The sequence below is a fragment of the Rhinoderma darwinii genome, chromosome 8 (assembly GCF_050947455.1).
Source record: "Rhinoderma darwinii isolate aRhiDar2 chromosome 8, aRhiDar2.hap1, whole genome shotgun sequence".
Lineage (NCBI taxonomy): Eukaryota > Metazoa > Chordata > Amphibia > Anura > Rhinodermatidae > Rhinoderma > Rhinoderma darwinii.
Window position 1 is genome coordinate 23,915,084 of NC_134694.1, and position 22,287 is coordinate 23,937,370.

Sequence of the window (22,287 nt, forward strand, 5' to 3'; positions counted from 1 at the left end):
ACCTCGGTCCCGATTCTGCTTTCCTGTACGGAGTGTGGTGGGTCTGTATATCGTGTAGGAGCCTCTCCTGGGTGCATAGACCCTTTCAAACATGGAGAGCTATTACTGGGTGATATGTTCATGATCTGCTGATCCTACACTTGCATTGCTGTCTCACAGTCAGCGGGGAGGCAGAAACCCAACAGGATCTGTCTTCGTTCTCTTCACTTTGCTGCCTGTAGGGCTGTGTGTTATTAAACTAGTGAGCCCTTTCATGCTGCACATAGACGTTAGTTTGTGAGTAGGTTCTGGCAACAGCCTAATGTCTGTGGGCACTGGAAGACCCGCAGGCCATGTGTTCTGAGAGGGAATATTCTGTATTTGCTGTATTTAAATAAGCGATCTGGTCTAACGACGTAACACACAAGTTAAGCAGATCAGAATGTACGTCTTAATGTAGTGGTCAGCTTTATGGTACAGGACAACACGAGGTCCAGTTGGAATGATTGTTGACCATTTATTATATTTAGTCATGCTGTAACTGAATGTGTTCTGTACAATAGTAGACGAGTTTCCTATTGGAACGGCTCATCTTCTGGTTACACGGGGCCACATAACCAAAGTGATGCGAGCTGTAACTTGTTTTTTATGTCTCCATTGGGACACTCCAGCTTGTGCTATACTGTGCACTATGACTTGTATAACGGCTCCAACTTTTTTGGAGCATTGCTTTGAACTAGACTGACTTCATGCCCTGTTACTCAATTGCATGACGTGACTATACAGTTTTCAAGTTAACTTGTCCTATGTCCGAACCTCTCATTGCCATAATTAAAGTCCATTTCAGCTTCTTTCTTAGGCCTCATGCACACGACCGTAAAAACTCCCGTTATTACGGGTCGTAATTACGACCCGTAATAACGGGCTCATAGACTTCTATTGCCCACGGGTACCTTCCCGTTTTCTTACGGGAAGGTGCCCGTGCCGTTAAAAAAGATAGAACATGTCCTATTTCAGGCCGTAATAACGGCACGGACAGTCCATAGAAGTCTATGGAGCTCCCGTAATGACGGGTGGCTACATGTGTGCACCCGTTATTACGGCAGCGTTGCTAAGCGACGTCAGTAAATAGTCACTGTCCAGGGAGCTGAAAGAGTTAACTGATCGGCAGTAACTCTTTCAGCACCCTGGACAGTGACTACCGATCAGAATAAAGAGCAACCTGTAAAAAATAAGACGTTCATACTTACCGAGAACTTCCTGCTTCCTCCAGTCCGGTCTCCCGGCCGTTGCCTTGGTGACGCGTCCCTCTCGACATCCGGCCCGACGTCCTGGCCGTCCCTGGATGACGTTTCAGCCCATGTGACCGCTGCAGCCAATCACAGGTCAATCACAGGCTGCAGCGGTCACATGGACTGCCGCGTCATCCAGGGATGTCGGGCTGGATGTGAAGAGAGGGACGCGTCACCAAGACAAGTATGAATTTCTTTAACTTTTATTACAGAAAGGGCTGTCCCTTCTCTCTATCCTGCACTGATAGAGAGAAGGGGTTGCCGATTAGTGCAGTGCTATTTTACCGCCAAAAACGTGCCCGTAAATACGGGTGGAATACGGGTGACACCGGACCCATATTTACGGGCACGGGTCCGTAAATACTGGTGCAAAACGGGTCGAATACGTGTGACACCGGACCCGTATTTACGCCAGTATTTACGGGTGGGAAAAAATACGGTCGTGTGCATGAGGCCTTAGTTTGCAAATTATAAAAAAATAATTTTTAACCCCTTAGTGACCAAGCTTGTTTGGACCTTAATGACCAAGCCAAATTTGTCAAATCTGGTATGTGTGACTTTATCAGAGAATAACTCTGTGAAAGTTTTGAATATCCAAGTAATTCTGACATTGTTTTTTCGTCACATGTTGTACTTTATTTTAGTGGTAAAAGTAGACTGATACGATTTGCGGAAATAACTTAAAAAATAGAAAAATTGAAGAAATTTTGTAAAAATTATCATTTTTCCCTATTTTTAACTGCAATATGTCACATATGTACACACATACTGTACAATTTTTTTTATTAAATATATATTTCCATCTCTTTACTCTATTTTGGCAGCACTTTTGAAAAAAAAAAATAATTTTTGAGCAATTTAGAGGACTTACAAGTTAAGTAATAATTTTATAAATTTTGTAGTACATTTTGTTTTCCTGCACCAAGCCAGGTTTTCATAGGCTCATAGGTGTCAGAATGGTGGAAACCCCCACAAGTGACCCCATTTTGAAAACTAGACCCCTTAAGGTATTTATTAAGGGGTGTTGTAAGTATTTTGACCCCACAGTTTTTTTGTAAGAATTCATGCAAAGCAGGCATAAAAAAATATAATTTAACTTTTTTCATAAAAGTATCACTTTGAAGACCGATTTCTTTGTAAAGCGACCATGAGAATGAAGAAACACACCCAAAAATCTATCACCCTGTTTCTCCTGTTTTCAAAAATGCCCCCATTGTGACCCTAATGTGTTGCCTGGACACACGACAGGGCCCGAAAGGGAGGGAGCACCCGGAGGCTTTCAGGACTCATATTTTGCTTGAAAATGTTTTAGGCCCCACTGTACATTTGGAGAGGTTTTGAACTACCAGAACGATAGAAACTCCCCATAAACTACCCCATTTAGAAAACTAGACCCCTTAAGGTATTTATCTAGGGGTGTAGTGAGTATTTTGACCCCACAGTTTTTTGCTAAATTTAATGCATAGCAGGTGAAAAAAAAAAAAAAATTCACTTTTTTCATAAAAGTATCACTTTGAAGACCGATTTCTGTGTAAAGCGACCATAAGAATGAAGAAACACACCCCAAAATCTATCACCCTGTTTCTCCTGTTTTCAAAAATGCCCCCATTGTGACTCTAATGCATTGCCTGGACACACAGCAGGGCTTGAAAGGAAGGGAGCACCCAGAGGCTTTCAGAACTCATATTTTGCTTGAAAATGTTTTAGGCCCCACTGTATATTTGGAGAGGTTTTGAACTACCAGAACGATAGAAACTCCCCATAAACGACCCCATTTAGAAAACTAGACCCCTTAGGGTATTTATCTAGGGGTGTAGTGAGTATTTTGACCCCACAGTGTTTTGCTAAATTTAATGCATAGCAGGTGAAAAAAAATAAAAATTCACTTTTTTAATAAAAGTATCACTTTGAAGACCGATTTCTGTGTAAAGCGACTATAAGAATGAAGAAACACACGCCAAAATCTATCACCCTGTTTCTCCTGTTTTCAAAAATGCCCCCATTGTGACTCTAATGCATTGCCTGGACACACAGCAGGGCCCGAAAGAAAGGGAGCACCCGGAGGCTTTCAGGACTCCTATTTTGCTTGAAAATGTTTTAGGCCCCACTGTACATTTGGAGAGGTTTTGAACTACCAGAACGATAGAAACTCCCCATAAACGACCCCAATTAGAAAACTAGACCCCTTAGGGTATTTATCTAGGGGTGTAGTGAGTATTTTGACCCCACAGTTTTTTGCTAAATTTAATGCATAGCAGGTGAAAAAAAATAAAAATTCACTTTTTTCATAAAAGTATCACTTTGAAGACCGATTTCTGTGTAAAGCGACCATAAGAATGAAGAAACACACCCCAAAATCTATCACCCTGTTTCTCCTGTTTTCAAAAATGCCCCCATTGTGACTCTAATGCATTGCCTGGACACACAGCAGGGCTTGAAAGGAAGGGAGCACCCAGAGGCTTTCAGGACTCATATTTTGTTTGAAAATGTTTTAGGCCCCACTGTATATTTGGAGAGGTTTTGAACTACCAGAACGATAGAAACTCCCCATAAACGACCCCATTTAGAAAACTAGACCCCTTAGGGTATTTATCTAGGGGTGTAGTGAGTATTTTGACCCCACAGTTTTTTGCTAAATTTAATGCATAGCAGGTGAAAAAAAATAAAAATTCACTTTTTTCATAAAAGTATCACTTTGAAGACCGATTTCTGTGTAAAGCGACCATAAGAATGAAGAAACACACGCCAAAATCTATCACCCTGTTTCTCCTGTTTTCAAAAATGCCCCCATTGTGACCCTAATGTGTTGCCTGGACACACAGCAGGGCCCGAAAGAAAGGGAGCACCCGGTGGCTTTCAGGACTCCTATTTTGCTTGAAATTGTTTTAGGCCCCACTGTACATTTGGAGAGGTTTTGAACTACCAGAACGATAGAAACTCCCCATAAACGACCCCATTTAGAAAACTAGACCCCTTAAGGTATTTATCTAGGGGTGTAGTGAGTATTTTGACCCCACAGTTTTTTGCTAAATTTAATGCATAGCTGGTGAAATAAAAAAAACAAAACACTTTTTATATAAAAGTATCACTTTAAAGACCGATTTCTTTGTAAAGCGAACATGAAAATGATTAAACACACCCCAAAATCTATCACCCTGTTTCTCCTGTTTTCAAAAATACTCTCATTGTTGCCATAATCTGCTTATTAGACCTGTGGCTGGGCCAAAAAGAGAGGGAGCACCCTTTGGCTTTCAGGGCACAATTGAATAAATTCTAGGCCCCATATCATGCATTTAGAGGCATTGAGCTGCCTGAACAAAAAAAAACCACGCAGAAATGACCCCATTTTAAAAACTAAACCCCTAAAGGTATTCATCTAGTGGTGTAGTGGGCATGCGGACCAAAAATGTTTTAAATGAGGAAATAATGGGTATCATTTCAGACACTATGGGTATATAATGTTTTCTTCAAGCTTTTATTACGTTTCCACATGAAATAGAGGAGACGTGGTAGAAGGTTATTTTGTTAGAAATACGCCACATTAATAAATTTGTGCGGCACAGAATAGAAGTGAAGCCGTGTATTCATAATGGATACATGTCGCTATAGACGTATTTGCCTGTACTTATGACTATGTCTTGCTGAAGAAGCAGTTGGTGCCATTATGATGTCATTGTGGACAGAATTCTGTCCTAATATAAAATCAGTCAGAGAGGAAAAAATAAACTGTACTGGAGTGACGGGCAATATCTTCAAACAAATGGAGGAAAATGTATCCAACTATGTTGCAAACTCGAGTCTGTTCACTAGATAGAAGAACACCTGCAGGGCTGTCATGACAAGGATTTTTTTTTTCAGTGACTGGTTGTACAACGTCTCTTTAGCTCCATCAATCCTTATGAGGGACGAATGTGCCAAGTGACGCGGTACACCATAACAGACCCCTGCCCGGCAAGGTAGGAACCGCTATGTGCACAAAACAACCAATCACCTACAGAATATATAAAAGGACAGTGTCCAAAACCATCTATAGGAACAGTAAAGGATCACTAATCCCCAAAATGATGTCAGTATTTCCAGAAGAACCGTAACAAAGCCCATGGTGTATTGATAAGGAACAGCTCAATTATTAGAGATCCTCCAAATAAAAAAAAAAGATCATGCCCGTATCACGGTACAGAATTAGGAATGTAACAGCTGTATGTGGCAGGACATAGTCATAAGAACAGTCAAAATAAAAAAATTGTGGATGTGGGATTTTGTACTGGACAATTAATTCCAGCACTTGATCACCCACAAATAAATAAAAAAAATCATAAGGGGTAAAATTAGTTTCACGGTCTGAAAAAAATGTGCTCTACAACCTCTCCCACAAGAAATAATCCCTACTTGGAAAGCCCACGAACTAAAAAGAAAATATAAAGAAATTGACTCCCTAAAAAGGCCCCCAACCCATTATTTTTTTTTGTGTTAAATTCTAGTAATTTGCAACCGTGTGAAAGGTTTCGAAACAGGGATAGTTACAAAGGGCTGGTTTTGATGGACACATGGGGCAATAAAAGCGGGTATCCCTCCTCCTGCCATGCCTGCTACATACCCGACACCTTTTTTGGGGATATTTTTGGGTCTCAGTGGAGGGAATAGGGTGTAAAAAGTGGCGCTCTGAAAGCCTGCGCACATCCTCAGATTCGCAGGATTGTGCCGGTATAGTGGACTCAAAAAGGAGATGCTCAATGACCTTCTCCTGAAATTGAAGGAAAGTGAGCGTTCCTTGGGCTTTTTTGGAAATAACAAAACTGTTATAGGTAGCAACCTGGATGAGGTAGATTGCTACCTTTTTGTACCAGGCCTTATTTTTGCGCTTCACCAGGTAAGGCTGAAGCACCTGGTCGGAAAGGTCTACACCCCCCATAAATTTGTTGTAGTCTGTTACACAGACAGGTTTCTGCTTTGCAGTGGTAGCCCCCCTCTCCGTAATTGCCACAGTGGTGTCCGTGTGTACGGTGGACAGCATGTAGACATCCTTCTTGTCGGCCCACTTCACTGCAAGCAATTCCTGACTTGCAAGGGCCATGGATGTTCCCTTTCCCAAACGCCTGGACACCAACTGTTGTGGGAGTCCCACTCTGTTCTTCCGTACTGTCCCACAGGCCCCTGTATTTGCAGCATGGAGGGCTTTATAAAGGGCAACGCTGGTATAAAAATTGTCTGTATAGACGTGGTACCCCTTGTGCAGAAATGGCTCCATTAGGTTCCACACAATTTTGCCAGAGGTGCCAATAGTTTCTGGGCAGCCTGGGGTATAAATTTGTCAGTCCCTGCCTTCATAGATTTTGAAACCGCAGGTGTAACCCGTTGTGCTCTCGCACACTTTGTACAATTTCACCCCATATCTGGCTCGTTTGGAAGGGATGAATTGACGAAAGGAAAGACGCCCTTTGAAGCTCATGAGCGATTCATCTACTGACAAATTTTTGTCAGGGGTGTACAACTTTAAAAATAAATCATTTAGAAGGGTGATTAATGGCCTTAATTTATTAAGCCGATCATAAGCTGGGTCACTTCTTGGGGGGACTTGGGAATTATCAGTAAAATGCATGAATCGCATTAGGGCCTCATAGCGGTTTCTGGACATCACTGCTGCAAATACAGGGGTAGCGTGGACAGCACTACAAGTCCAGTAGGACCGGACAGAGGGTTTTTTAACCAAACCCATATTGAGGGTAATGCCTAAAAATTTTTTTATTTCTGGGACACTTGTGGGGCTCCACATTCTGGAGTACATAGATGCAGGCTTTTGTAGAACAAACTGCCTAGCATACAGATTAGTCTGCTGGACTATCAAGTCTAGGACCGTATCACATATAAATAAATTAAAAAAATTATAGGGGGTAAAATTTTGGACGTCGACACTAATTCCTGGGGTCGCTTCAAATTGGGGTACTTGGGGGGAAAATGATAGTGCAGGATCCCACATCACGGGAGGGACTGCAACACTCGGCCCTGCACTTGACACCTCTACAGCGACTGACGTATCCACCACCATAGGACTATGGGGTTCAGCGGTGGAATTAGAATCGTCACTGTCACTGTCTGGAACAAATTCTGAAGCGGTGTCTGTTTCGCTTTCAGAAGTGTCGGAACATAGCAAGGCGTAGGCTTGCTCCGCGCTGTACATACGCTGAGACATATTTAGAGATGTGTATGTATATATATATATATATATATATATATATGCCCTATAAGTCCTAACCCTAAAGTAAACCTAAAATCCTAAAAACGACACAAATTATTTTTTTTTTTTTTATATATATATTTTTTTTATATTTTTTTTTTTTTTATATAACAGACGTAAAATTAATTCTAAACGGCCCTAAACACGAACGCTAAACTAGCCCTAACCCTAAAGTAACGCTAAACTAACGGTAAACTAGCACTAACGCTAAACTAGCGCTGACGCTAATCTAGCGCTGACGCTAATATAGATTTGATATATTATATATATATATATGTATGTATAAGAACGATGATTTTTTATCACTTTTTTTCTTTCTTCACAGCACAGGACTTAGACTGATTTCTCTCTCCTCTCAGAACAACTACAATGGGAGGAGAGAGAAACACAGCCCATGTCCTGGCTGTGTTTTGAAAATAACTGTCAGTGATCTCTGTGATAGGTTTTATCACAGAGATCACCTGATCAGGGACCAGTCACAACGGTCCCTGATTGTTGCTGTGCCAGATGACGACACAGGTAAGTTATGCAAAGCGCACTCGGGCGCCATTTTGGGGGGGGGGAATCGGACCGTGGGGGGGGGATCGGACCGGGGGGGGGGGGATCGGACCGGGGGGGGGGGATCGGACATGAAGGGGAATCGGACGGGGGGGGGGGCGCACTATTTACCCGTTCTCTCTCCTCTCTAAGGAGTTATTCCATGAGAGGAGAGAGAAATGGCGATTATCCGCCGGTTTAGCGTGAACGCCGTGAAATAGCGATTCACGGCGATCACGTGACCAGAGACCACTCGTTATGGTCTCTGGTCGTTGCCCCGAACTCTCAGCTACCTCCGGTAGCTGAGAGAACGGAGCCCCGATCTTTAATTTCGGCGCTACTTTAGGCTAATGCGATCACGTTAAAAGGCGTCGCATTAGCCTAAAGCCCATTAGTGAGGAACGTAAAAAGGCGTACTGTTGGTCACTAAGGGGTTAAGGGGCAGATTTAGAATCCAACACTACCTGATTAAGGGAACATTACGGACAAGAATGTTGCCTAGTGCAGGGCCGGAGTGGGTAGTGCGTGACAAGGATTGGAAGTAAAATTTGACGTTATGGCCCGTCCCCTTCAGGATTTGCTTTAGGCATAAAGCAATGCTTCAGTTTAGTCTGGTGTATTCCTTTAATCAGATAAATTAAATACAGTATGGGAGGGTAGCTATAGGTACATTATACTGCATGGGGCAGATATGGGGGCATTACGCTGTGTGGGGGCAGCTATGGGAGCATTATACGGTGTGGCGGCTGCTATGGGGCATTAGGTGTTGGGAGGCACTTTAAGGGCATTATACTGTGTGTGGGCAGCTATGGAGGCGTTATACTGTTTGGGGGCATTATGTATATACCAACATCACTGCATATTACCCCGATTATCCCTGTATATAATAGCCTGCCAACATCTCTTTATAAAAGCACCATCATCCCTGCATATACCAGCCCACCATTATTCCAGTACATAAACCCCATCAACCCTATATATAACGCCCATTATCCCTGTATATACCATTGGGACAGGCACTGTCTGCTTGCTGTTTCGCGTGGGCATTGAGGCTAAACAAGAAGTAAATGGGGCGGGCATTGAGGACACCATGGACCAATAGGATGACTGAAATGCTGATATATAGCAGAAGTCTAGCGGAATCTGAAAGTATGCGCTGAGCCGCACTGCTGGAACGGGGTTCGTGAGTAGGTATCATATTATTTTTATTAGGCTGTATGGGGACATTATACTGCGTGGGGACCGCTACGGGGACATTATACGGTGTGTGGAGGAACTAAGGGTGCATTGTACTGTGTGGGGGCAGCTATGGGGACATTATACTGTGGGGGGGGGGGGGGGGCAGTGTCAGTTGGTATATTATATACAGCAGGCTCAGGGTGAAATATGGATTCAATGGCGTGACATGCAAACCGGGACGTGGCCTAAATCGTTCATCAATCGTAATTGAGGTTACATGTTCAATTAATCGTGATTTTGATTTAGGTCATCGCCCAGCCCTAGAGAGTGTTTGATATGTTGGCACAGTGAGCTCCAGAGTAGTGGGGGGATACACAGACTAAATCTTGGAGATATTTGTGTGGAGCAGAGAAGTTTTGCGGGGACCGGAGATTACATGTGGAGAGGCATCGGGAGATTCAGGCAGAAATTTGAGAGTGCGGACTGCGTTGATTGTTTTTGCCCATTTCTTGTCATGTATTTGTGGCTGATGAGCCTGTGTAGGGACTGGCAGAGAGGAGAGGTGGATTGAGGATGGGATGGAAGGAGCAGGTTGCTGTAATCTAGGTGGTATATGCATTTGGCATACAGTGACCAGGAAAGAAGGAACAACATTATGAGCATCGTACAGAACCTCATCTTTATAATGAGACGACCATTCCCTTTAAGATCATTTATCCCATGGCAAAACTTCTACAATATGACTTTGTCTTTTAGTGAGCGATTTCTGTCAATCTACATTTTTAACGAACCTTTACATTGTTTATGGATTTAACTGGACACTAAAACATGATGTTTAACCGCGGCGGTGTGTGAGCCCTCTGGCAGAGAACAGGTTAAACGCAGCCTGTTTGTTCATATACGTTTTGCTGGACATGCATTTAAAATTCCCCAAAGCCTCTTTCAGTCATGCACAGAATAAATAACACCACCTATAATAGACTCTCATTGCCCACCACATGTAGGACAAGCCATTGCTGGGTACACGGTTAAAACCTGCTCAGGCTTTAGTGGTGATGTATGAGCCTCTGTAAGGGTAATGATCCTAAACCGCAGCGATCTCCTGTAAGAGCAGTATCTGTCATATTCATTGGGATTACCACGCTCATTGATTTGTGTCTGTAAATCTGCAGTCCCTACCCTTTAAATTTGATCTCTAATTGGGCCTCCTTAAATGGTTCAGACCGGGCTAGTGTGTATATCCTCGGAGCGCTGTCACCGGCAGCATCTCTCCTCCCATTATACATTCTGCAGATTTGATGGAATCAGCAGGACTCCTCATTTGAAACAGTTTAATCGTCTCCTCTATCCTCGCGTTAAACCATTGAGGTGGTCAAGCGATGCACACAAATCATCCTAAATGGAAAATATAGCTCTCTCTGTGACCCAGCTAAATAGATAGAGCTATGCAAAACAAGTTAAAAAGTAATAAATGCCAGAGGAATCTTTTAATTGGAATAAAAAATTAGACACAACTTTTATTTCCTCGCCAATGCAGCTGCATTCCAGTACTTTACCATGGCGTCTGCTGAAACGGTTCTATTATGTTTATGTAATACAACGGATTAACTATGCAGGATGGAAACGCCAATCTTCATAGTGCTGAATTGCTTTTATCTCCCCCCACCTTCACTTACTCATAAGGACTGTATGGGTGCTGCTTGGCAGAAGGTTCGGTCACATTGATGGAGCGTGGGCCAAGGGTTGATTGAACAAAAATATCCTGTGAAATGTTTAGGAATTGTAACCATTTTTCTACACAGTCTCTTCATTTCAGGGACTCAAAAGTAATTGGACAAATTAACATTACCATAAATAAAATAGTTTTATTAATACTTTGTAGAGAATCCTTTGCAGGCAATGACCGCCTGAAGTCTGGAACCCATGGATATTGCCAAACGCTGGGTGCCCCCCTTTGTGATGTTTGCCAGGCCTTTACTTCTGCTGACTTCAGTTGTTGCTTGTTTGTGGGTCTTTCTGCCTTAAAGAGCCTCTGTCACCAGTTTATGTGCCCGATCTCCTACCTAATCTGATCAGCGCTGTAATGTAGATAACAGTGGTTTTTATTTGTAAAAACGATCATTTTTGAGCAACTTCTGAACAATTTTAGATTTATGCTAATTGTTTTCTTAATGACTAACTGGGCGTTTTTTAAACTTTTTAACAAGTGGGCGTTGTAAAGAAAAGTGTATGACGATGACCAATCAGCGTCATACACTTCACTTCATTCCAGCCCAGCTTGTTTCACTGCACAGTGTGATCTCGCGAGATCACGCTGTGACGGGACTTCCTCCCACAAGTCCTTCACCGAACCGATGGAAGAGTCAACAGACATCGCCTCCATATCTGTTAAGTCTTCCATGGCTTAACATGGATGTAGCGGCGATTCACAGTATTGCAGCCTTCTTCCATTCACTTCAATGAGAGAAAAGGCTGCAATACCTGTGACTCGCCGCACAATCCGTATTGACGATTCACTGTGAGGAAGAAGAAATTAAGCGGGGGTGCCGGGAATTGGACCCCGAGCAATCAGCTGTTGATGGCCAATCCTCAGGATATTCCATCAATTTTTAGATGATCAATTATGCTGTATTTAGAAAATGGCTTGGGTTGTCTGCTGAGTCAGCTGGTAAACACATGAAAAAATTCATAAATCAGTAACGCTATGAATTATTTTTCAGGCTCGGGCTCTTTGGCAGCAATGGCAGTTTTTGAGGACCGCTATAGACCAGACTTAGAGGTGAGTGACCTTTTGTATTTGATTTTCAATGCATTTGTCTGTTTCGTTAAACAATAGTCCTATCTCTGGTGTCAACAGGTCACATTTACTCAAGCCAAAATCAATACTTCCACCTTAATTACCAACATAGGATTGACATGGTAGTATATACTGTACACGTCTCTCTGCATATCTATGCGTCTTTCTGAAACATAAAGGAGTATATATCTATAACCTCAGGATGAGAATTAATAATCTATCAATGGCAACTTGTAGAAGGTAACAAAATTAGATGAATGCAATAAAGTTATTTGAACTGTAATAAAATATAATGGAGGATTATTCAACTATAAAGCAGAGGCGGTTTACCGGTTTTTTTTTCCAGACTATAAGACTAGGATGCACCCAGATTTAAAGAGGCTCTGTTCCACATTATAGGTGTACTACTGTGAGGAGATGGGGGCCTATCTCACTGCTTTAAGATATGAGAGTAGAAGAACTCCTACATGTCTATTACAAGAAAACGGTATCATTTCATATTCTATATATCTATAAAAAACAGACAACGCTGTTAATGATCAGGCAGAGCGCTTATAAAAAAAAGAACGGGAATCTGGCTGTTCATAGCGTCACAGTCCTCTCTCTCCTGCCTGGCACTGATCTGTCAGATGCATGAAGCCGCATGGCACATCGTTAGGAGGGAGTAAATCACCAAGTAGAAGCCCCATCTTTTACCCTAGACCACCAGGTAATAAAATGTTAACGCCCCTCTTCTACCTTATGCCACCAAGGAAAGGAGCATTACCCTAAACCACAAGATAACTAAATAAGAACCCTTTCTTCTACACTAGACCACCAGGGAAGGGAGTGAGTAATCTTCACAACCCAAGGACTCAAACTTAAGCCATTCCACTATCATTATACCCCCGGTGTTCTAATAGGACACTTTTTTTTCTTTTCTTATGTGTAGTTGTTTAAAGAGGCTCTGTCACCACATTATAAGTGCCCTATCTTCTACATAATGTGATCGGCGCTGTAATGTAGATTACAGTAGTGTTTTTTTATTTAGACGAAACGATCATTTTTGACTTGAGTTATGATCTATTTTAGCTTTATGCTAATGACTTTCTTAATGGACAACTGGGCGTGTTTTACTTTTTGACCAAGTGGGTGTTGTACAATCAGTGACCGATCAGCGTCATACACTTCTCTCCATTCATTTACACAGCACATAGCGATATAGCTATATCGCTATGTGCAGCCATATAAACACACTATAACGTTACTGCAGTGTCCTGACAATGAATATACATTTACCTCCAGCCAGGCCATGATGTCTATTCAGAATCCTGACACTTCTGTAGCATCTGTGTGATACTTACAGCAAGGTAAGCGTAATCTCGTTTTAAATGACAGGTTACATCGTAATCTCGCGAGATTACGCTTGCCTTGCCTTGCTTTTTCCGTAGCTCCTGAGTTCTAGAAACAGTGAAGTTTGCCATGCTACGCTGTTTCTGGAACTCCCGACCACCTATTATGGAAGCGGCCGGGAGGCAGCAGGAGCCGAACAAGGTAGATCCGGGTTTTTAGGGGCCCTTAAACACTGTTATCCTGTGGATAACTTTAATACCAGACACAGCCATTTGACAAGAGTGGTGTGGTTTCTGTAGGTAAATAGCAGACCTTTATTATTCCTCATCCTGGTCAGCCCATTTAAGATGGTATTTTGCATTGGGACATTGTAGAAGAGAAGTTAAATGTAATATGTGGTCCACCAAATTAAAGGGATCCTGTCATCAACATCTTACCTGTTAAACTCGCCTGACCCCTCAATGGCCCTAGCTGTCCAGAGTTCTTTCCTGTTCTCTTCTTTCCTGAAGTCCTCCTCTGTCTGTAAATATCGTCGTTTAAACTCTTCCCGCCTTTTATGGTAATTATTTTTCCCTCTGGGATGCAGCTTCTTAACCCCGCCCACCGTTGCCACCTGTCTGGCCCTGACTGGCTGAGACACTGGAGGAATGAAAATCTGACTCTTTTCAGATGAAGATTTGACTCTTTTCTGCTCATTTGCATACGGTGTGGGACCACTGAAAAACGGAATACTAAAGTTACAGAGCTTACTTAGAACATATTTATAGCTTAGATGACAATGATTTTTCACCCACTTTTACCAGGTATTGCTGGCTTTATAGCTAAAATGCTGGTGACAGGTTCCCTTTAAACAGATATTTTGTCAATGTGAATGCAGCACAGTAAGCCTGCTTTTGAGTATGGGATGCACATAAAATGTATTAGATTCAGTTTATATAATGAATATTTTCCAATAATATCTCTTTTTTTGGGGCATTTTGGACCTCGTTTACCAGTACGGCGGACCTTGTTTACCTAGTGCAGTAGAAACACCGGCTGCCTCAGCCTTTCTTTAGTGCCATGAAAGCATCCTCCGTTTCTACACCTATTCTGCAATACTGGTGAACGAGGTCCGAGAGGACTGAATCATCCTTGAGAAATCTAGTCTTGCAAATAGTTATTGATATGAACTGAATCTAATAAATCTTATGTGCATCCTATTCTGAGTGCCGTGGATTTTTCTCTATATACACTAAGGGGTTGAATTCTCCGAGCACCACTACATCTTTATCCAAGTGCCGATCTCACCGACTTGCGTAATCCTACTTTTGTACATGTTCTCCCAGCCCCGGTTAGCACAATTAATAGCGGAACCTGTTCGATTTGGCAGCAGAGGATTCAAATGATATTGCATATCTGCCTCGCTGAGACCCTATCTTTTATTGACCACATAAATTAGCAGTCTTTTGGGCAATGGTTACCGCTCAGTTAAGTCACATCATGAAGACAAGCTGTCACGCATACTAGAATCAGTCAATACAAATCAATATCGTAATGCCTCCAGTGTAAAGGTTGCTGGGGGACTGAGCAGTAATGGGCAGCGCCTTGCCGGTTTATGTCTGAAGTCTGTATTACTTTTATTGTTTTCCTTTTATATGACTCGTGGATGTTTACTTTGTACAACACAGTTGAGCAGGTCGGGATACAAGACCCCAACAGGAGGTGTTTGGCTTTTTTGTATGTGTGTTCTATTCTAAATGCGTAAAAAAAAGATGCAATAAGAACTCACTTCAATAACTGGTTGGGTATGGGGCAGTTTTCTCATAAGCTAAAAGTCAGTATGTTTTTGGTACAAATATACTTTCTCCAGTTCTGTACTTGTACACTAGTATTCTTTGTAGTCTGGAGTGCCCCTTATAGACAGCAGTCTGAGTTTTTAGTGTGAGCCTTTCTAAAATAGCAGTCTAATCTTAATATTGACCCTCCTATAACATCAGTCTGACTGTTTAATCTGGAGAGCTATAACTGCAGTCTCGCTCTGTAGTCTGGACTGCCCCCCATGTCCCCTAATAACTGTGTAAGGGCCGTGTAGTCTGGACCGCCCCCTCCAACGGCCTCCTATCAGCTGCGAGATCTGTCTAGACTAGCCTGTGCAGCAACAAAACTATTTTTCTTTTTTGACCTGAAGTCGTCACAGTAGGAGTTTATTTTTAGCTTTACCAGTAGTATAATATTTATTAGTATATATTTATTATTCATTTTAAGAGGACTGACTTTTTTAAGTTTAAAATGGGTTGTTCAGGATTAGAAAAACACGGCTGCTTTCTTCCAAAAACAGCACCACATCTGACCACTGGTTGTGCTGTTTTAGTATATGCTAGCCCCACTCAATGCAGCTGAGATGCAGTACCGAACACAACCCATGGACAGGTGTGGCGCTATTTTTGGAAAAAAAGCAGCCATCTTTGTGTAGTCCTATATAACCTATTTAGCACAATAGAGGTTGCGTGGAGCCATAAGGCTCTTTTCACATCTGTCACGTGGCTTCCATTTCTCCAGCGTATTCTTTCTGTCAAATCTCACCAAATTTGTGACCGAGGTATCGAATGGAGCCTTCTACACAAATGTTAGTAGAACCTAATGCGTCATGTGCATAGGGCCTAAGCGAAACATACATCATAAGACCCGGCTGAAGTCTGGGCATGAAGTGATAACCGGGCAACAAGTGACCAATATGACCCATCTGTTGTCCGCTTTTGACCCCCTTCACCAGCATGTCTAGTAATGATGCCAGCAGTATCCATCACTTATCAGGTACGGGGTCTGCTAAGGGACCACACACACTCTGTGGTAATGCATACAGATCTCCTATTATAACAACTTGTATAGACGGGTTACTAGTGCTGATGAATGGATCTGCCAAATCAAAGCACCAGCGTTTGTTCACATCTGTCAGTGAATGTATTTATGTAAGGCTGGGCTGTCTGAGAATTACTAACATTATATTCCACGTGTGCAGAAAGCTAATTGAATTCATTGCGTTCTGTATAAACCAACTATTGCACAGTAGACCCTGAGATATTAACCCTTTAAATACCTTTAGTTTACTATTGGACGCGCTTACAAAAAATTTTAGCAGATAAATTAGGTTAAGTTCACACTGTTTTTTGACGTGGAAACCGTGTCGGAATCGGCGCCAACAAAAGACCCAAATTGCGCCCTCCTATTGATTTCAATGGGAGGCAAAGGCATTTTTTTTTCTTTCCTGGGTGCCTTTTGGCCGCTCGCGGGAAGAAACAAACGACAGTCTCTTTCTTCGAGCGGTTTCCGCCTCTGACCTCCAATTTGAATCAATAGGAGGCATAAAAAAAAAACCACGGCGCTCACGGCGGAAAAAAAATAAAATGCTGCAAATTCCTCAATGAATTTTGAGGCAGGTTCTGTTTCTGACCACAAAAATCTTGTGTGAACTTGCCCTTAGTTATAACCTTGCACTTTAATCTGGCATGTGTACACCTGAGCGGTATATTCTCTAGACTGGTTTTTTTTTCTGCTTTTTTTTTTTTTATCATTTAAAAAAACTACAATACAAAAGTGAAGATTTTGCTGGAAGATCGGGACCTCCAGGATTACTGTGCAGTCTATTGATCGTGTCATCTCGTAAACTCCACCACTGCTAGACCACGTTTACCCTTGTATGAGAACTGCTCTTTTACAAAATCTTTGGGCTGTGGGGCAGATTTACTAAGCAGTGTAAACCTAGACCAGGCAGTGGTGCCCCAAATGTATTACATTGGTGCAATGCTAGATGATAAATGTGGTGAATCCAGCTAGACATGTTAGACGCTTGTCTCCTCCTTATATCACCTTTGGTTTGGCTTAATTTGCGACACAATTTTGCAGATAAACTTTGGCACGTTTTAAGGCGTTAGACATATGTTTTAAAATGTAATGCGCCAATTCGTGGTTTATTTTTTTTGGACACATTCTAGGCGCAGACACATTAGTAAATCTGCCCCTATGAGTTTATTCTGGATTAGTGGGAACTCTGCAGCATGTGGATAGATTTCTACAACAAAATCTGCCGTGTGTGAACGATAACCTAAGTATTCCATCTTATAGTCGATGGTCACTCTGTGGCTTTCTGCTTTAATAGGGGCATGACAAACGTGTATAGGTAGCCTAAGGGGAAGCACTAAACCGTTTAAGTCTAGTAAGGTCAAGCAACTAATAGACGGCCACTATTACGATTGGGAAGACAGAAAACACCATCTTCAACATTGAGCATTGCCAATTTGACTAGCAGTTCTTTGTCACTCAACCAGCTTTAATGGGACCTATAGGGTTTTTCCACCATATTAAGTGATGGCTAGGATATGACCTCACTTTCTGATTGGCGGGAGTCCGACAGCCTTGGGCCCACACGATCCTCAGAACAAAGGGGACACAATGCTAGTGAAGTAGCACTCCCATCCACCTGCTGGCTGTGCAGGGAGCTACAACACAGTCCCTGTGCTGTGAAAAAATTAAAGGAACCTTGGTCGCTTCATTCACGGGATCGGCAGTGTTTCTGGAGATCACGTTTTGGCGTATCCTAGCAATGTGCCATAACGTTTTAATATAGGAATACCCTTTTAAAGCAAATTGACTCAATGATGCAGATGCCAACACTAGCTTGGCGACTTGCAGTCTAAAATCAGGAGAGGTCATGTTGCTCCAATGAAAACTGAGCCAGTCACCCGAAAGATTTGTGAAGTTCTGAAAGGGGTTGTGCCAGAGTAGAAAAACACGGCTGCTTTCCTAATGAAACCGCACCACGCCTTTGCACAGGTTGTGTGTGGTATTGCAGTTCAATAGAGCTGATCTTTAAGATCATTCACAACCCATGGACAGATTGGGCGCCGCTTTTGGAGGAAATCCATGTTGTTTTAATCTGGTACAACCCCTTTAACTCCCCATCCAACACAAACTTAATGTCTTCTGCGACTTGATGGTTTGTCATATGTTGAAGTCCATTAATCATGAGGAAATCTGGGGAAGGCTTTCTTGTAAAGCTGAATATCTTACACTATGGCATCCGTAACCCTGCCATACATAAAGATCATGCCTAATAATAATCTGAGAATAGTTGGAATTCTTCCAGATATAATCCCATGTAAACACACTCACATTCTGCTCGGACATTAGAAGCAGTTGCCTGTGCAAATAGAGAAAAAATTAAAAAAAAGCTTTCCAGGATATTACTGTCAGATGTCAGCATTGGCTGGAATATTAATGAGAAGCAGCTTAATTAAAGGGAGCCGCACCGACAGCGACACAACGGAGGGAGACTAATAAAACTGTAATGAAGATGATTCATAGAAGTTTTGATCGGGATGAAGACAACACACGAATGCAACAAAACCCTTTCCCTTGTCAGGCTGCTAAACCCGTGTATCCGTAGCCGGCGCTGTTCACGTGGGGTAACTGTTTTGATATCCTCCATGAAGGGCAAAGTGGTATCTTCTCAGACACCGGCCGTCCTATTTGCATTTAGTTGTTATGCGGGATGTGGCCAAGATTACCCATTGTCGCGAGTTGCCACAGCGAGCAAGAGAATAAACCCCCTTGAAGATTATGGTTCATTAAAACTGGAAGAAGATTAATATTTTCCCTGTCAAGATCAATACGGCTTCTCCTGCACTAATTGTCAGAAAAGCTCGCGGAGGCTACTGAAGGATGGCAGTGTGTGCGCACAGTAGATCACAGGGACACTATTCAAAGGAAGGCTGTCCTGCACCCTCTGGTATCGACTTGCAAATTAGCAGCTGGATTCTAATTAAACAAGCTTAATGAAAGGAGCATTTGAATACTGCCGAAGAATTAAAAAAAAAAAAAAAAAAAAAGACAATCCTTATTCCCATTCTCTAATATGTCCTGTATTGTGGACCCAGGGAGATGGCGATGCCATGTGTGGTAGATTTTATTATCCGCATTATATCACTGGATCGTTGTATGGCTTCTGGAAGTGGGTATAATGTAATAATCAGTGCACATCAAAGATATTTCTTCTGTTTTCTGCATTGTCTTTCACTGCCGGGGGTCCAGTAATACCCCCCGGTTGTCTCTACTTCATGGTGGCTTTTCCCATTTACATGTGTTTGAAGTGATGGGCAGATCGTTCTTTGTCTATAGCCCTTTAAGGGAGAGGAGATAATAGGTAATGGATGAAGGTAACCTGCACTTCATGATCACTGCTACCTTGGTTTTCATTTAGTTTTGTTACCCTGTTCTTTTTTGTGAACCGTTACCCGTATCTGAGGCTCTGGTACCATTACATTTGGCCAGTATATAAATGCGTAATTTTTGCTTTAACCTAGCTGAACATTGAAGATATCCCCCCCCCCCAAAAAAAAGTTAAAAAGCATATTAAAAAAAAATGAAACCGTGAACGTGTGAACAAGGCTTTAAAGGGGTATTCCAAGCTTAATGTTATCACTAGGATATGCCACAACCTTCTAATTGGTGGGGGCTCAATTTCTGGGGCCCGACTATCATGAGTGTAGGGATCTTTGTAGGGATCTTTGTCCCTATGGTCTATTTCCTATACAGCGGAGATCCAGGCCACATGCTGTGCAGGGAACTGCAACATAGCTCCATTCAGGTGTATAGGGTGTGTTGTAGTTCCCTGTACAGTAGGTGGCTGGGAGAACGTGGGTGTTCCTAGAAATACTATGAAGGAGCAGCAGCGCTTAACCTGCTCGGCGGCTCCCTTATTGTGTGGAAAAGGTGGAGTCAGCAGCAATTGGACACCCACCGATAGGGCTCACACAGTTGCCACTGGTTAACACCTTTCACCGGTCATCACTCAATTTGCACTGCATGTTGGTTTCTCTCTTTTTGCCCTAAATTGAGTGCTGATTTGCAAGGTTTTCCAACTCCAGATTGCCACCATTGCTCAAGCTGGTCCTAAGGAGCAAAGTGTGTCACCAGCAGGTTGGTCAAACCTCCCCCGCTGTATAATGGCCTGTTCACGGTTAAGGACGTCAGGAGAGCTCTAAAGGAACACACTAAATGTGTCTCCATTAGCTTGACAGAGGCCAATAGTGTCCTTTTGGCCTCAGTCGGACTGGTATACATTAGTATACCCCCCTTTTTTCTCTTTCTTGAAGGAAAACTACGCTATTACATCCTGCAGGATCCCGCAAAAAAACAAATGCCACTTTAGATACAGGGCATTCGGCAAGTCTTCAGACCCTTTCACTTTTTCACATTTTGTTATGTTGAGGCCTTGTGCTAAAATAAAAATTCAAGTTTCTCCCCGTCATTCTGCACTCAATACCCCATAATGACAAAGTGAAAACAAAACTTTAGAAATTTTTGCAAATTTATTAACAATGAAACAATCAAATTTCGCATAGACATAAGTATTCAGACCTTTTGCTATGACACTTTAAATTTCGCTCTGTGGACCTCCCATGTCTTTCGATCTTTGAAATGTTTCTACACCGTGATAGGAGTCCACCTGTGGTAAATTCATTTGATTGGACACTATTTGGAAAGACACACCCCTGTCTATATAAGATCTCACAGCTGACGATGCATATCAGAGCAAAAACCAAGCAATGATGAGGAAAGAACTGTCTGTAGAGCTCAGAGACAGGATTGTGTGGAGGCAAAGATCCGGAGAAGGGTACAAAAACATTTCTGCTGCACTGAGAGTTCCCAAGACCACAGTGGCCTCCATAATTCCTAAGTGAAAGAAGTTTGAAACAACCAGTACTCTACCTAGAGCTGGCCACCCCACCAAACTAAGTAATCGGGGGATGAGGTGGTAAGAGGTGACCAAGAACCCAATGGTCACTTTGGCTGAGCTCCAAAGATCCTGTGTGCAGATGGCAGAGACTTCCAGAAGGTCAACCGTCACTGCAGCACTCCACCAATCTGGGCTTTACGACAGAGTGGCCAGAAAGAAGCTGCTTCTCAGTAACAGGCACATGAAAGTAAGCCTGGAGTTTGCACAAAAGCACCTAAAAGACTCTCCGGCCCCATGCACAAGACCGTATTTTTGTCCACCCGTAAATACTGGCGTAAATACGGGTCCTTGGTCACACGTATTCGACCCGTATTGCACCCGTATTTACGGGCACGTTTTTGGCTGCAAAATTGCACTGCACTAATCGGCATCCCTTCTCTCGATCAGTGCAGGATAGAGAGAAGGGACAGCCCTTTCCGTAATAAAAGTAAAATAAATTCATACTTACCCGGCAGTTGTCTTGGTGATGCGTCCCTCTCTTGACATCCAGTCCGACCTCCCTGGATGACGCGGCAATCCATGTGACCGCTGCAGCCAGTGATTGGCCTGTGACTGGCTGCAGCAGTCATATGGGCTGTAACGTCATCCCAGGAGGCTGGACTGGAGGAAGAAGCAGGGAGCTCTGGGTAAGTATGTACGTCCTTTTTTTTTTTTTTTTTTTTAATTTACACAGCTTTATCTATATTGTGATCGGTAGCCACTGTCCAGGATGCTGAAACAGTTACTGCCGATCGTTTAACTCTTTCAGCACCCTGGACAGTGACGTTTTACTGACGTCGCCTAGCAACGCTCCCGTAATTACGGGTGCACACACGTAGTTACGGGAGCCCCATAGACTTCTATGGGCTGCCCGTGCTGTAATTACGGCCTGAAATAGGACATGTTCTATCTTTTTCAACGGCACGGGCACCTTCCTGTAAGCATACGGGGAGGTACCCGTGGCCAATAGAAGTCCATGGGCCCATAATTACGACCCGTAATTACGGGAGTTTTTACGGTCGTGTGCATGGTGCCTCAGACTGTGAGAAACAAGATTCTGTGGTCTGATGAAGCCAAGATTGAACCTTTTGGCCTCAATTCTAAGCGTCCTGTCTGGAGGAAACCAGGCACTGCTCAATCACCTGCACAACACCACCCCTACAGTGAAGCATGGTGGTGACCG

General features: G+C 42.8%; 1 protein-coding gene across 1 annotated transcript in view; it reads left to right on the forward strand.

Moving 5' to 3' along the window:
• PSMB7 (proteasome 20S subunit beta 7) overlaps positions 1-22,287 on the forward strand; it is a 71,716-nt gene that overhangs the window by 35,114 nt on the left and 14,315 nt on the right. The window contains exon 6 of the mRNA XM_075835506.1: positions 11,943-12,001. Coding sequence (XP_075691621.1) covers positions 11,943-12,001 — 59 coding nt within the window. The remainder of the gene's footprint in view (positions 1-11,942; positions 12,002-22,287) is intronic.